At 44.8% G+C, this 16,874-nt stretch overlaps 1 protein-coding gene across 1 annotated transcript in view; it reads right to left on the reverse strand.

The window, feature by feature from the left end:
* The window catches only part of HMGCL (3-hydroxy-3-methylglutaryl-CoA lyase), a 197,469-nt gene that overhangs the window by 11,515 nt on the left and 169,080 nt on the right, over positions 1–16,874 (reverse strand). The window contains exon 7 of the mRNA XM_086955802.1: positions 3,615–3,803. Within this exon, the coding sequence (XP_086811928.1) occupies positions 3,615–3,803 (189 nt within the window). The remainder of the gene's footprint in view (positions 1–3,614; positions 3,804–16,874) is intronic.

The raw sequence follows: 16,874 nt of genomic DNA on the forward strand, positions 1-16,874 counted from the left end.
ACATTGGATCATTGTAGATTATAAAAATAATTAAAAAGAAAATCGACAGAAATGTTCTCCGATGCCCAAGTAGGAGGTCAATATAATCAGTTCATGGCACTTTCTAGGCATGGCCTAGATGTATATTATTAAACAGAATACCAAATGTGGTAAATCCTTGAGGATTACTTCATCAATTTGTCTTTAGCATTTGATTAAACGGATCAAAGTAAGCTGTGGATGAAAATGCAGAATCAGAAAGTCAGATACTATATCAATTAAACCCTTTTTATATTCCGGGACCTGGGCTCTACTTTGCTTGGAAATGGAAAATATATACTGAGGTAATACTTATGGAAAATGTTTTGAAATGGGGGTGCATCCTACTTACATTTCGTTTCAATTTATAACTTACTAACCTATCAAATGTCCTTTAACTAAAAGGAGTGCTTACTTGAAGCTAGGTAACCTATACCCAGCTTTCAGCAATGTAGACAATGTATTACTAATGTCTAAAACTCTGTAGGGTTTACAACAGTCAGAGCAAAACAAGATTGCTTAATGGTAAATGGTTTAAACCATCAGCTCTGAGAAGACCAACATAGCTGCCAAGTTTACAAGGTCCATAGGAGAGTTGCTGTTCCTAGCCAGCCTGGCAAAGCTAATCTACCAGGGACCTGGGAAACTTGGAAGACTTGGCCCATGATTGAGAAAATTAGGAAGGGTCCTGTTAAAATGAACTACACTTGTCAGTAGGACGACATAAGTATGTCAACATGTAATTATCTATGCATCCTTCAATGGTAATCATTTGATGTTAAAATAAATTCAGACTTTTGGAAGATCTCTTTAAAAACAATTGTAAAAAAATAATCTTTAAGCAAACGGTGCTAGGCACTGCAACCCATGGTGCTCAGGCTAGGGGATGTAGTCATGGTGCTGAGGCCAGGGGGGGTAGTCATTTACTAACATTTAGTCATTAATGTTTCATGATAATTTGAGGCCAAGGGCCAGATAAATGAAGGCGATTTGCGATTGTAAAAGGTCAGATTCGCATACTCTGGACATTAGCGACCGCAAAAAGGTCTTTTGGTATGTATGATACACGCATTGTGATTTAGTAACATGTTACCGAATCACAATCGAGTTTGAGACTACAGGCATAATCCCTATTTGGAAGGGGCGTGTTTAGGGCATCCCGTCTAAATACCTATTTGGAATGGTATGTATTAATGTTTTGCAACTGAAATTCGGGACTACTGAAAGGTAGTGGTATGGCATACGCAAGACAATCCCTTTCCTTTTGTGAATGGTGCCCGATGGACCATTGCCTAGTATTAAAAAATGTTTGTAAAACATTTTTTTTCCGCAGCCTGTTTTCCCTTAAGGAAAACAGGCTATGTTTAAAAACCCCACAAATTATTATTGCTTTATGAAAAAGCAATCATGGATGTGGTGCTCTGCTGACCCCAGAAGGTCACCATCCATGTGGAGTCTGGCAATCATAGTGGGTTGCAATTTGTGATCTATCTCATTAATATTCATGTGGTAGGTTGAATTGCGACCCACTACGATTCTGTATTTTTTTGGAAACTGACCTATTAGTACATCATTTGGTTCACAAAATACCACACTGGTAACACAAATACTAGTTTCAGATTGCGATCAGTGCTTCGTACATTTGGCCCGAAGTTCTGAGGCGAGTTCTGAAGTTTAAAGCATAATACTCGGTGAACTATTATTCATCTTGAACTTGGACCTGGGAGTTTAAGCAGTACACCTAAATATCTTTTGTAGAGCTTTAATTTGAAAATGTGTATGCAGAATGCAATGTGTGTGATATACAAAGTGATAAAGGCACTACAGTGCAGTAAGCAAGAAAAATGTTGCACTATCTCTGAAAATTGCCAATAATGATCAGGTCACTATGAAAAAATGCTATGCAGGGTGTGCAAAGTGTTACATTTTTAATCATTGTCAAAATGCTCTACCAAACTAACTTATCTCACCAGACCTTTTGCCAGTAGAGTTGTTAAAATCACCGATCATGCCTCCAAGGTCTATCCCCCTCCAAAGGAAGGCAGCGTGTGCCAGTAGAGGCACCAACAGCGTGGCAGGAGATGAGCTCTTGGTCTCTCTCTGTGGTTCATACAGTGTCCAAGCCTCTGAAGGTACTTAAGGGCACCAGGAGATCTGGTGCAGTCTGTGTACCTATTCTCATGGGGACATTCAGGCAGCCAGCCCTCAAGAGCCATTGCCTGCAGTCTCAGTGCAAAGCCTGTCCATGTGCTTAATTCTATAGGCTCACAGGAGCTTACTGCATGTTTGGATTGTACTACAACTGCCACCTTTCCTCCCTCTGCCAAAGACTACCATAGAGCCCTGCAAGATCTGACCGTTCCTTTACCACTCTATAATGAGATTGCACACAATTTGGCTAATGGTCTCAGCAGCTTAAGGTTTCCTTCTTCTAGCTATCATGAGCTGGTCCAGCAACCAAGGAACCCACCTGCTGGAGCTTTAAGATGTCAAACAAAGTTTAGACGCCAACACACATCTCTGCCATGACTTCCCTCTAGCAAGGCAACAGAACAACCACATTTACAAAGTCAGTCAAAGAAGGCAGGTGGCAGAAACCCCAGAGTTGATGAGGCTCCACATTCACTAGATTACATAGTGCAATTTAGGGATCTGTTAGAGAGGAACCATTACCCTGGTTGAGGGAAAGTAAAGGTTTGGAAGAAAATGGAAAAGTCTGTTGTGCTGCATGATGTTTCCTAGGATGTCACCATGAGGATGGTCTATTCAAGACTGGTTTTCCGGAGGCTACCCAAGAAGGAGAACTCACACAAAACCGTGGTCGCCGGAAAGAGGGTTAAGTACCCACAACAAAGTAACCACAAACATCCAGCCCTAAAAGTAATAATGTGAACCGTAGCGCTTCTGACCCCTATCACCCGCAACTGATCCCAGCGAATGAGCCTCTCCTACACCTCCTGTCCACACCATTCACCCCCTCTAAACGCTTTTGACATCTTACTATGACCACGTGCTGTCACACTTCTGAGGCTGCCTGCTCGGACTTGAAACCTACTGTCTTCGGCGTCAAGTGCGACAAAATTGTTCTTTTTTTAAATATTACACCCTTCTCGTTCAGCAGTCCGCTTTGTACTGTTGTGCATCACAAAAATGGATTTGAGTGATTTTTGTATATATTTTACAGATGTGATGATCAGAAGAGGAGTTTAAATAGCACTACCTTGGTTGACTTGTATACTCCCTGGTATTCCCAGTTATTAGTAATGTCATTCTCGTCAAGCTGTCTTAGTGTCTGCTTAAAAGGACTCTAAATGGCTACATGAGCAAATACCTTTGCACAAGAGGGTGTGAATTCTAAAGTATAGGTTCTGCTACCATACTCGCAAAACAGTGACAGCATGTAAACGATAATCCTGCCTTGATGTATGATGGGCGAGTCCCTCAAAGAAATAAGAGTACTTTTATTCTTCTGTTGTCCTCAGAAAAGGGATTGGAAAGCACCGCCTTGACCCAAGTCAAACATGAAGTGCAATACAACACTACTCTTTGCAATGAGGCTTGGAGCATTTGAAGGCATCAGAATCATCTTTGGTTACCTGTAAGGCAATGAGGATGTTGGCAAGAGCCTGTCCATAGGTATCATGGCAGTGAACAGCGAGCGCCCCCACCGGCACCTCATGCAGGACTGCTTCGAGCATCTCCTGCATGCCGCCAGGAGTCCCTACACCAATGGTGTCACCGAGCGAAATCTCGTAGCAGCCCATGGCGTACATCTTTTTAGCTACCTAACAATACAAAATAGTAAGATGAAGAGCAATAAAAGAAGTGAATTAAATTACACAATCAGTGAAACAATTTCTGTGCAGAATGGGTAAAACATTATCCCTCATTAGAATCCAATGAATTTATTAGATGAAAAAATTACTTACCTTCAATACCACCTTTTCTGGTACAGACTCTATCTAACACTATACTCCTCACCTTAGAATATTTCCCAAGTGTCAGACTGGATCCCAAAAAAACTTTGAAGCAGAAGCCTGCGTGCTGGACTATGGCACCTGCAGCTTGGCATCATCATCGTTCAAACCAGATGTGACATGCATGGGCCTATGAAGGCGCCACCCTTGTGTGCTGACATTTGTTGCTTTCGTGCAGGCATGCAGTCAAAACTACATTCGTCTTGTTCAGTGTGCAGGTACCTAAAGTAGGATCTTTTTTAGGCGAAAGGGTCTAGTTCACAGAGAGGGAAGGATGGACAGGTCAGTGAAGAATCTGTAATTAGAAAGAATCTCTATCCAGAAAAGGTGTTACCAAAGGTAAAGGACTTGTTCTTCTGCTAGAGATATCTAACCACAGATTCCCCACCCTAAAATAGATACAATAGATTTATCTCCCGGGTGGTGGATTAGTGAACGGGCTCAAAACAAAAAGTCATGCAGGACTGAACAGCCTGTTGCGCTGGAGCTGGTTGTCCAGACAGTAGTGCTTTGTGAACGTATGGAGGGATGCCCATGTGACAGCCTGGCAAATGTTGAGGACAGGCACTTTGTTTGCTAATGCAGTAGAAGCAGCAGCTTTGGTTCTGGTTGAATGAGCACACAAGACCTCAGGAGCCTGTTTCTTAACTAAAGTGTAGCAGCTCGTAATGCAGAGCATGATCCAGTGGGACATGGTCCGTTTCTGCACCGCTCTGCCTTTCTTCACAAACTTGAAGATTTGATTGTCTAACCTGTGGTGTTTTGTCTGATCAATAAAGAAACTCCGAGCCCTTTTGGGGTCCAGGCGATTTAAACACTTCTCCTCTTTAGAAGGGTAGGTGAACCGAAGAACATCAGTAGGGTGATGGTATGACTAATGTGAAAAGGTGTCACAGCCTTCAGTAAGAAGAATGCACAGGTCTGGAATACCAACTTGTTCGGATAGAAGGCAGCATATGGAGTGAGCCTGAATCTTGCATACCCTCCAGGCCAATGTTATAGCCACTGAGACAACAGCTATGCATGGGTTCAAACAGGGAACACATGAAGGTCAAAACCAAATTCAAGCTTCACTGGGGCATGAAAGCTGTTAGCTACGCCCAAAGCAAGATCTTGCAGAACCTAAGACAACACCAACAAAACCTCAGACAATTTAGCATGAAGTGGGTCTACCTGTTTGGGTGTGCGACAGGCAAAGGTCAAGAAAAACAATATTGAAGCCCTTTAAGAAAATGCTTGCCAACTAGAGAGTTAAACAAGGAAGGCTGATCAGGCAATCATAATAAAGCTGAAATAGCTGACAGATAGCAAAGCAAGAGCTTGCAGAGCCTAAGATAACACAAACAACAAAACCTCAAACAATTTGGCATGAAGTGTGTCTTCCTGTTTGGTTGTGTGCCAGGCCACAAACTTGTCCCAAAGGCTGGCATATTCAGATTTGTTAGAGGGATGCCTGGCTGCCAAAATAGCATCCACGACCTCGGGAAGATGTAAAAAAAAAAACCACACAGACAAGTTGGCATAAAGTGGGTTGAACTGTTTGGTCACACAATAGGCCACAAACACGTTCCAATGGCAGGCACATACAGATTTGGTGGGACAACTAGCTGCCAAAATAACTTCCACGTCCTCAGAAGGGAAGGTAAAATCACTCAACTGCTGCCGCTCAATCTCCAAACATGAAGGTGGAGGGAGCGTAGGCTCAAGTGCAGAACCCAGGCCTGCTGTTGCGACAGGCGGTCCTCCCGAAGAGGTAGCCTGATCGGAGGACAGATTATTATTATTATATTAAATTTATAAGGCGCGCAGGTACCCGGAGCTTTCCTGGCACACAGGACAGAAAGCAGGCAGAAACGGACAATCTAGTTACTGATTGAAAAGCCAGGTCTTGAGGCCTTTACGAAACATTGTTTGGCAAATTTCGTGGCGAAGTAGGGAAGGTAGAGAGTTCCACAGATCAGGGGCCAGGTACGGAAAAGAACGTCCACCAATGCGTGAGAGTCTGAATCTAGGGACTATGAAGTTGGCTTGGGACGCGGAACGAAGTAGACGTGAAGGAAGATAAGACTGAGCTAGAGAGCATAGATAGTGGGGAGCAGTACCTAACTTGATTTTATGAATATAGCATAAAGCCTTACATTTCGTCCGTTGTTCAATCTTGAGCCAGTGAAGATCACACAAAATGCCTGTGACTGAAAAAGTTTTCTGTACCTGGCAAATTAGCCTGGCTGCAGAGTTCTGCACCACCTGCAGTTTGCGTATTAACTCCCTATTAGCTCCTAGATAAAGGACATTGCCATAGTCCAGCCTTGACATGATTAGGGCCTGGATGACTGTTCTCTGCGAAGATTCGGGCAGCATCCATAATATCTTGCGGAGCCATTTGAGGATCATAAAGCAAATAGAAGTGGTCTTTGCTACTTGCTGCTTCATCGTCAGCTGATCATCAATCATTACGCCCAAATTGCGTACCGTCTGTACCGGTTTGGGAAGTTCACCCATTCCAGGTGGCCAGTGGTGCGAGCCCCAGAGTTCTTTCTCCCTCCCCATGATCAGAACCTCTATCTTTCCTCTGTTTAGCTTTAACCAGTTGGTGCGCATCCAGTTAGCGATTTTATACAGCCCTAGCTGTAGGGAGGAAATACTGGGTTTATCTTTGGCGGATAGAGAAAAGAGAAGCTGGGTGTCATCTGCGTACGAGAAGATTGACAACCAAGCCTCTTCCACAATGGAAGCTAAAGGGCTAACGTAAAGATTAAATAGCATGGGGCTAAGTATAGATCCCTGAGGCACTCCATGAGGAGATGCATAGGTCCAGGAGCAAGCCGATGGAGAGAAGACCTGAAAAGTCCTGTTGGTGAGAAGATTCTTGATCCACACAAGAGCTGATCCCACGATTCCCATAGCCTGGAGTGCTTTAAGAAGGGTAGAATGAGATATTGTATCAAAGGCGGCACTCAAATCAAGTAGAATGAGTGCCACTGTTTCCCCTTTATCCAAAAGCAGGCGTATAGTTTTGGTAACTCCTAAAAGAGTTGACTCAGTAGAATGGCTGGCTCTAAAGCCAGATTGGGATCCGTGGAGGATGTTATTAGATTCCACGAATCGTGTTAGCTGTTGATTCACATGTTTTTCAAGGATTTTTGAAAAAACAGGGAGTAGGGAAATTGGGTGGAAGTTGGAGGGTCCAGTCGGATCCGCATTTGGTTTCTTCAAAAGAGGAAGACCCATTGCATGCTTCCATTCTGCAGGTAAAGTTGCTTCTCTTAGTGAAGTATTAGGTAGATCTATAATGATACTTAATGAGGAGACATTAAGTTTCTGAAAAATATTGACTGGAAACGGATCAGTAGGGGAGCCTGATTTAAGACTATTTAAAATGGAACTAAAAGAAGAAGGGTCCAAGGGTTGCCAGTTATCAATTTTACTAGTGAATGCTGAATCAGAGATCCCGACTTGGCTGATGCAGTCACAAGTGGGGAATAAGTTTGTTGAGTGCTGTTCTTTTTTAATAGTGGACGACTTAAGTTCTGCATGGATCTTTACTACCTTTTTGATAAAGAACTCAGCCACAATTTCGAAGTTCGTCTCATCACGTAGCAGGCATATCGGTTGGCAAGATGCTCCTAAGAGATCCCCAACTAGCTTAAATAGAACTTTTGCATTGTTTTGCACCGATAAGATAGATTTGTTCACGTATTCCGCTTGCGCAGTTTTACATAGAGTTGTATACTCTCTTTGCGGTTTTATAGCACTGTTGGATTCTGAGGCATAGTCCTTCCTCCAACATCTCTCTAACGCCTTACATTTAGTTTTTTCAATTTTGAGTTTTTCGGTAAACCAAGGGGCTGGAGGGCGGTGATTATTTAATTTCTTCAATGAGAAGAAAGGCAGGTATTCACAGATGTCATTAGCCAAGTTTGGATGGTGGCTGTGTCCGAGATTTTAATGGGGGACAAATTAGGAATATTGCTCTCCAAGTGTTGATTAAAAGAGTCCATATCTAATTTCTTCCAGTTTCTGCTCCTAGCTTTAGGTGTGGAAGTGACCGAATTATCAGTCAGTGAGTCAAGCACCAGCTTGAAATTAACTAAAAAATGGTTGGGCCAGAAAAAAGGCAGAGCTTTTGGCTGTGCATATTGGGTAAGTTTGAAAATATGGGGTGCAGCATGTGGCCACCCCTGTGCGTAGGCCCCGAATTATGAAGTAGTATATTCATGGCTTCTAGGTCAGAAATCAGGCTGGAGCCGATCTTACATGTAGGATCATTAAAATGAATATTAAGATCCCCAACGATAGTAAAATTGGCTGCGTTAAGTAAAAAAGGGACAATGATATCAGGAAAGCGTGCTGCCCATGGCCCTGCTGCACTCGGAGGGCGATATACCAGGAAGCCGGTCAGTGTGAACGGAGGATTAAAGATTATTCTAAAGAAGCCTGCTTCACAGCCTTAGCAGTGTAAAGTCTCCCATTTACACACAGTCTTTTTTGAAGATAACTGCGATACCGCCACCAATTTTATCTCCTCGATCTTTCCTGACAATAGTGTAAGTTGCCGGTAAGGCCATAGCAATATCAGGACCGAAACGTTTGTGTAGCCATGTTTCTGTGAGGAAAATAGCATCCAGCTGAGGCTAGGAATTATGAAGATCAAAGATATCCTCTTTATGTCTGGATAGGGATCTATAATTAAGATAAAAAAAGGTGAACTCATTGGGTCGTGTTTTTTCTATTCTACTCCCTGAAGATAATTGTTGAATGGAATAGGGCTGAGTGGCTGTATTCTGCCTCTGTAGTTTCTTGTATGAAGGAGTGCAGGTAAATTTACAGCAAGGGCAAGATAAGATGGGGCAGATGTTCAGGAGTTTGGGATATCAAACTATCCTTGCGCAGTCTGGGGCCATCAGAATGGCTCAGGGCCTGCTCTTTCCTGATCTTGTTCAGAATGAGGGGCATGGGTGGTAACAGCGGAAACAAGTACAAGAGTCCTGAGTTCCACTCTACGAGGAACGTGTCTCCGAGTGACAGCTGCTTCGGAAAGGCCAAAGGATAGACATTGCACATTCTCAGTGGTGGCTTACAGATCAAGCCACAGTTGTCCCCATTCACTGAAGAGATTTGGTGCCACCTCTGGATGTAACTACCGTGATATGCTAGGCGTTGCAGGGTGAATTTATCCAACCTGGCACTTCAAGGATCCCACCAGGTGCTGTACTAACAGGAAAAAATGCCTGCAGCTCCAGCTTCGTCCAGAAGCCAGGGCCTCATGTCACAGGGTCCATGACTCACCCTGCCATGCTGGTTTCAGTACCACATGGCTTTGATGTTGTCTGAGCACCTGAACCAGCCTTTACTGAATATACAGAAGGAAGGCTTTCAATGCCAAATGGATGTCTCGTAACTCCAACTGCTTTGGCATGAAGCTGATCCTCTTTCAGAGGCCTCTGATACCTCTCTCAGATAACCGTCACCCACCAGAAGTGAGGCATTGGTCACCACTGTCATCTCTGGCTGGGCTATGGAGAACAGTCCGCCAATGACCAAAACATGCTCCTGTAGCCACCACTGCAAGTCTTGTGCAGCCTCCTCTGAAACCTGAACAGGTGAGGAGAGGTCCCCTTGATGTGGCTGCCACTAGGACTGCAGATTCCATTGGAGAGGCCCCATATGCCATCTGCAGTCGTGACCAGCAGAATGTAGGAGGCCATCAGGCCCAGCAGCCTCAGAGTCAACCTCACTGAGCTTCGGTACTAAAGAAGAATGTCTCTGTCTCTGCCCAGAATGGCTTCAATGAAAAGGAGTGTCTGTGAAGGAGTCAGGTGTGACTTTGGCATGTTTATAGTGAACCTCAGCCATGTGAGTAGGCTTGCCCTATCCTCGAGGTGGTTGACAATTGCCTGGGATGAGCCTACCTTCATCAGCTAGACGTCAAGGTTGGGGAACTCTGTGACCCCCGACCTCAACAGATGAACTGCAACCACCGCCATTACTTTCATAAATACCCAAGGGTGGGAGCACAGCAAACTTGAAATGCTCCTGACCCACCATGAACCGCAGTGAATACCTGTGGGCCTGCAGGATGTGAATGAGAAAATAAGTGTCCTGCAGGTCCAGTGTCACAATCCTGTCTCCAGGATCGATGGCACATAAGACCTGAGCATATTCAATGCGTCTTTCCTCTGGAAGGCATTGAGATAGCGAAGGTCTAGTATAGGATGGTGTCCTTTGTCCTTTTTGGCACCAGGAAGTAGCAGGAATAACGACTACGACCTACACCCTCTCTATGGCTCCTTGGGTCAAAAGAGCCTGCACTTCCTGGTGTAAAAAGGACAGTTGATTCTCCATGAGTCATACTGGGAAGTGTCTGCAGTCCTGTACAAGTAATGTAAAGTTTATGAGCAAAAGTGTAGAACATTTCCTTTTTTTTTAGGGATTTCAGATTAGCACACAGGAATGCACCAATGTAAGGATTTAGGGTATGTCTGTGTTGTTTTTCTCTTTTCCTCACAATTTAGAAAATGAATACAGACTTCCTTGGCTGCTTGGGATTGGGTGATGTATTAATCTTGTCAGTTCACCAAAGAGTTCCTTTTATACTTGCCAATACTTGCCAGTCTGTTGTTTTTTTTACTCTCACATAGATAGATGGAAGTGGTTCTTGGGTGCCTTGCTAATATATGGGGCGTCCCAAGACTAGGAAGTATTCTGACACTATCCTCTATGTTGATAGACTGTTTCTGTGCCTTGTCTAAAGACCTTTTGTTATGTCCACCAATAGATATTTGCTGCCTTACAACCATTGCCAGAGGGTCCCGGATATCAGATTCAGCCTGGGGATTCAGCGTCAGCACCAGTCCAGCTTGAAGCCAAAGTGAAGGTAACCAGCACAGGCATTGCTAGCAACTAGGAACTCAGTGAAGGCAGAAGCCCTGAAATTAATTGTGTACCCCTGCCACTGTCTTGGGCGAAAGACGGGGTCACTAATCAGAAAGGAGATATCGTGGATCATGCCCAGCTGAGAGTCACAGACTGACCAGAATGGCGAGGAGGTTTTGCTTGAGGTGACCCCTTTTGAAACAAGGGTTGCTTCAGAGATCCTAGCATCAGGCCTCTGAATCCTGGTCCTAAAGTGAATGCAAGTTTGCTCCTTTGTTTGTTGGTCAAGAGATACCGGAGAATGCAAGTTTGCTCCTTTGTTTGTTGGTCATGAGATACCCGAGCACATTGGATGTAATGTATGGCCCCAACGAACGAGCAGTGCGCCAGCAGAGCAATACAGGAGTTAGGGAAGGACTTGAGATTAGGGTACAGGTGCTGTGTCTCTGGTGCCTGTTAGATTGAAGTGAAGAAAACTGGTGCACTGCCTGGGAGACTGGACAGGATCGCTAAGAGCATTTGCCTGGTGGGTGACTGCCCTTTCCTGAAAGAAGAGACTTTTTTTCCTTGAAACTGGGCTGTGATTCTTGAGCCTGCCTGTGAGGCTCAAACGGACACATGGAGACGACTCTCCTCTGGCTTGGTTGTACAGCGGCTTCAATTTCCCCAAGGACTTCTTTTTTTGTCAATAATGTATCCCCTTTAGTCGTCCCATTTTTTAGGAGGAGTAGCCCTTTGCAGCTCTTCGTTCTAATTCTTATGGCCCTGTGTGGTCCTCCTGGTCCCGGATACGATTGATGTTCTAGCGCTCATAAAAGGAAAATGGACAAGTAGCCCTGAAAATGTTTACTGGATGGTTTTAGCATTTACTTTTGCTTAGGACTAGAAAAATTATAATTCTATTTGTAATAGTGGTCATTACTTTCTCTTGCTATCTGAATGTTAATTATGACCCGATGCTTTGTTCCCTTTGTATTCCTGCTTATACTTTATATATACCCGCTTAATGAAATGTTTAGAATGGAAAATGCCCACCTAGCAATGAATTACGATATTGACAAATTTATGAAAATTAATGTGCAAATATTTTCTATGTTCCTAATGGATCATAGGAATGTCTTTAGCTCATGCTAAAAGGACTATCTGTTAAATATTGCAGGGGTTTGTTAGCATGAGCTGAAAGCCATTTTGTATTTCTGGCAGCCATCTTGTTTGCCATGTGCTGCCACATGCTCGCCACATGCTCTGTCCTCCCTCAGTGTTGACTGCTCTTGTAATCTGCCTAGAAACAAACTATAGTTAGCATCTTCCACCTTCGCACATGATCAGTTGAGCTTGCAGCTGTCCTTGCAACTGTTTCTAGTCTGTAAATGTCAGGATGTGTTCACCAGAATTAGCAACGGTTAGCTCCTCCGACTTTGTTGAGCAAGCAGATCTTGCATGCCCATATTAGTCATTTTGCATGCTTACATGAGCCAGGCCTGCCCCTTGGTCTTATGCGAACTATGTAACCCTAAACATATATAAGGTCCCAGTTTTCTGTACTCTTTAGACTGCCTCATTCAGTTGCTAAGGCTTCTGTGGGACGTAGTCTCCCTCATCTGAGGTGAATAAATTTATTATTTTTATATTTCAGCTTCTGTGCCAATTTCTTCTTTGTTGGGTTAAAAGGACCAAGTATCAGTGGGACCCCTGGGAAGGTTTCTATTTTCTACAGTTCCAGAAATGAAAGTCCATAACCCTGCTGAACAATCTGCAACACCCACTCATCTAAATTGATGGCCTACCACTCTGGCAAGAAGGGGTGGATTCTGCTGCCAATAGGGTGCCTATGTGTCACAGAGGACACATCAAACAGGTTGGGGGTGTGGGAGCTGGTGGACTGGGCCATGTGCTGCCCCTGCTGTCCTTGTGACCTATGCGGTACTCAACCGTGGCCACAAAAGGAATTTGAAGACAGTTTGACGGGGGGCATCTGCTGGTGAAAATGGGACCTCCCTGCCAAAACAGTGTAAGGGGATAAACTGCAAAGGAAGAGCAGTAGACAATTTGAGGGAGAGAGCTTTAGTTCTGCTGTCCTTGATGCACGCCAATGACGAATCTGCCTTGTCCTCTAAGAAGCGGGACCCGTCAAAGGGCATGTCCATAAGGGTGGATTGGGCATTACCTGAAAAGCCAGTGGAGCGCATCCACTCATGTTATCGGGTGGCAACACTGGTCGCACTAGCTGAGCCAAAGAAGTCTGTAATCCCAAAGATGCAGTTGTGGATAGCACAAGCTTTCTCAGACACAATAGGAAGGACTTGTCCCACAGCGCATGGGGGAATCTGCTCCTCAGACAGGCAGTATTCAATATTGTAGGGCAAGACTATTGGATATGACAACTCTACACCCAAAAGTGTCAAGACGCTCGGATTCCCTATCCTGGTAGGGCAGAAGGGAATGCATTGGTATTAACTTTGCCTGAGGAAGCCTCCCGGAAAAGGATATTGGGTAGGAAAGTCTGGATCCTCGGAGCATGATGGCAGGCAATTTGGCGGTTAGCCAATGCCTCATTAAAATAAGACGAGGTTCTGCGGGGGTTTGCTTTGGGGACAAACCTTCAGTCACCAAATTTATTTTGACGTTTTGTGTTGGAAGTTGGAGGTCAAGAATGTCAGCAGCCCTATGGACCAACATAGCAAGCGACGCAGTTTCTGCAGTGACCGGCCTGGGCAAGAAATCAAGACCAAGTCAGGAGAGATGTCTAAATGGTTGCTTCCTTAAGCTCATTATGTCAGCTGTCGTCATGATATGCCAGAGCTATGCCATCTCTGGTATCATAAATGCCCTACCCGGAGACAGGGGAATAGTGTCCGAATTATTAGAGAGGGGCAAGTGGCATCAAATTCGGCCCCAGACGAGGTCAGCATAGCGCTAACTCAGCGTTAGACAGAACGATGGTTGGAGCATCGACTCCAATGAAGTTGGCATAGGCGTTGATGGATCACAGCCTGGGCCCCGGTGCTGGGAAAAGCAACAGTGCTGGCGTCAGCACGGATCAGAGAACGGACCCACAGGGTTCAACAGGAAAAGAAGGAGGTACGGTCTGCGTGGCCCCAGCTGGGAGACCTCTCAACCCATGGGGCCCAAAGGTGCTCCAGAGGAGGTCAGTAGCACAAACAGGTGCGTCATAGCCTCCTGGAACTTCTGAATCAGAGCAAGAGTATCACTGTGTCGAGAAATGCCAGCTGGCGCGGTGCAGAGCGAATTGAATATCAGCTCTGCCAAATGACTTTGGGAGCGGGTCCTAAAGGTGCCTTGTGCCCACTCAGCAGACTTTCAGTGGTGCAACCGGACCTGGATGACGAGTCTTCCGGGAAGCAGTTCTGTGATTGAGAGTTGCCTGATACCCGCAAATGGGTTTTTCAGACACAGAAGTCCAAGTGCTTCAACGCCTCTTCAGAGGTGGTAAGCGCTATATAAATACAAATTGCAAGGCGAACGTGTGCAGCTTGGTCAATACATGTTGTGTAGGGTCTATGTTGTTATTAGAAATGAAAGAGGAGTGGAGGAGAAGAGGAAGCAGGACTATGTAAGCTGAGGATATAAGTATCGTTGTGCTACTAGGATGAGGGCAGGCAATGGGATGAGGGAGGGGTGGATCTGATGGATTAAGGGGAGTAGAGGCAGGGGAAAGGGTTAAATAGACCTGTGCAGTGGGCACAGGAAGTGGGGTTTAGTGTATGTGGTGAGGTAGGTGAGAAGAGGGAGAGGGGCAGAAGGAGAGTGGGCGATGGATAGATGGTAGGGTGAAAGCTGGGGTTAGAGGAGACTGAGTTGGGAGTATGTCAGATATGCCCTGAGTGGAAGGAAGAAAAAAGCAGGAGAGATGGGGAGTGGTGCCTCAGGCCTAAAAGACAGAAAAGGACAATGTGGGATTCAAAGCCAGTGAACTGGAAGAAATTGCGCTGCTCAAATGCCTAGGCCTGAGGTGACAGTGTGGTCAGGACGGCCCAAGAGAAGGCGGTATTCACAAGGCAGAAGTATGAATGATGACAGTGGGATGTGCGAGATGTTCAGTGTAGGTAAGAGGAGTAGTAGGGTACAGCCACATTTGCAAATGTTTTGAGGTGTGGGAAACAGGAAGAAAGTTGAGAGTGCCAGGTCAGAATACTAGTAGGAAACAATGGCGATCAGGGCTATATTTATTTTATTTATTTATTTTAGAAGTTTTCTATAGCGCTGTCAAGACCCAAAGGTATCAGAGCGCTTTACAGTTGGAGCCTAGTATATAATCAACAGAAACATGACAAGTGAGCGATGTACAATAAAAGAATGAAATAGTATAGAGCGACATAATTGTCATGTAGAGCTTCTTTGGTTTCAAGGTTCTTAGGGATCATATAGCTCAATGCTTGCCGTCTGTCCCGTATTGTCCACATCCAAGGGAACGGGTAAGGTATAAGGATTTGAGTTGACCTTTGAATTCCAAAAAGGGGGGTATGGTTCTGATGTGCGGATGGATGGAATTCCACATTTTTGGGGCGTTTCCAGTGAACGAGCAATCCGCTGTTCTTTTCTTTCTAGTTTTAGGTGGGATGAGTAAGAGGGAGTTAAAGCTTCTCAGATTTCTGGCTTGACCTGCCTTTTTGAGTTTTTTTGCCAGGTATTTGGGTTTACCTGTATGTAGGGCTTTGTGGGTTAGGCAGCCTGTTCTGAAGTTACTTCGCATTTCTACTGGAAGCCATTTGAGTTCTTTAAGTGCGGGGGAGATGTGATCCGATTTTTTGATGCCGGTGATCATTCTGGCTGCCGCATGTAATGTTGTTTTGATCGGTGCCAGATGCGCTTTAGGAATTCCAGTTAGGACTGCGTACCCATAGTGCAGTCTTGACAGTACCAGAGATTGTGTGGCCAGTTTGAGATCCTTTGTTGGAATAAAGGGTTTGGTTTTGTTCAGAAGTCTCAGGTTAAGGAATGCACTTTGGCCAAGTTCTTAATGTGTTTCATCATGTTCAGTTTGGGGTCTAGGGTGATGCCTAGAGATTTGACAGAGTCTGCTAGAGTAAGATTCCCTTTGAGCGCATCGATAGCCTTTAAACATTCAGTGATTTGTGGGTTTTCCTCCTTGTTCGAGATGAGGAGTGTCTCGGTCTTGTCTGGATTTAGTTTCAAGTGATTGATTGTCAGCCATTCTTGCACATCTTTCAAGACATTGTTTAGTCTTTGGATGTCATTGAGAAAGGTAGTTTCCAGATAGATCTGCGTATCATCTGCGTAGAGTTGGAAGCGGATGTTGGCTTTTCTGAGTAATTCGGATAGCGGTTCCATGTAGATGTTAAAGAGTTGTGGAGAGAGCACCGAACCTTGGGGGACGCCCTTGTTGACTTGCTGCGTTTCGGACGTGAATTTCTTGATTTTGATTTTTTGTGTGCGATTGTGAATAAAGGAGGAGAACCACTTGAGAACTACCTCGCTGAGACCAGCTCTTTCTTGAAGAGCCCTGATGAGGAGTTTATAGTCCACTGTATTGAATGCTGCCTAGAGGTCAAGGAGAATGAGGAGGCAGCATTTGTCAGAGTCTAGTGATCCATGGATATCGTCCATGATGTTCAGAATCGCAGTTTCTGTGCTGCAACCTTTCCTAAAACCAGACTGGTGGGGGTCCAATAGGTTGATGTTATCTAGTTGGTGAAGTACGCAACGTTAGAGTGTTTTTGAGAGCAGGGGGAGGTTTGATACAGGTCTGAAATTGTTCAGATCAGTCACATCTGGGACCGGGAGGTGGTTTGGAGACGTTGATGCTTGCAACGGGAAGAAAGGTGAAAGCTATAGGATGCATATAGGGATAAAGTTGGGATAAGACAGATGTAATGTGATGGAGGGCAGAGGTGAAGGGTGCCAGCAGGTAAGATATGAAGAAAAAAGGGTGGGTGGAAAAGAGACAAAAAGGGGCACACAGTTATACGTTGGCCTTCTGGAGTGACTTAGATATGGGTGGTTTGGGAAATGAAGTGATTA

This window comes from Lissotriton vulgaris, chromosome 2_1, assembly GCF_964263255.1.
Source record: "Lissotriton vulgaris chromosome 2_1, aLisVul1.2, whole genome shotgun sequence".
Taxonomy (NCBI): Eukaryota; Metazoa; Chordata; class Amphibia; order Caudata; family Salamandridae; genus Lissotriton; species Lissotriton vulgaris.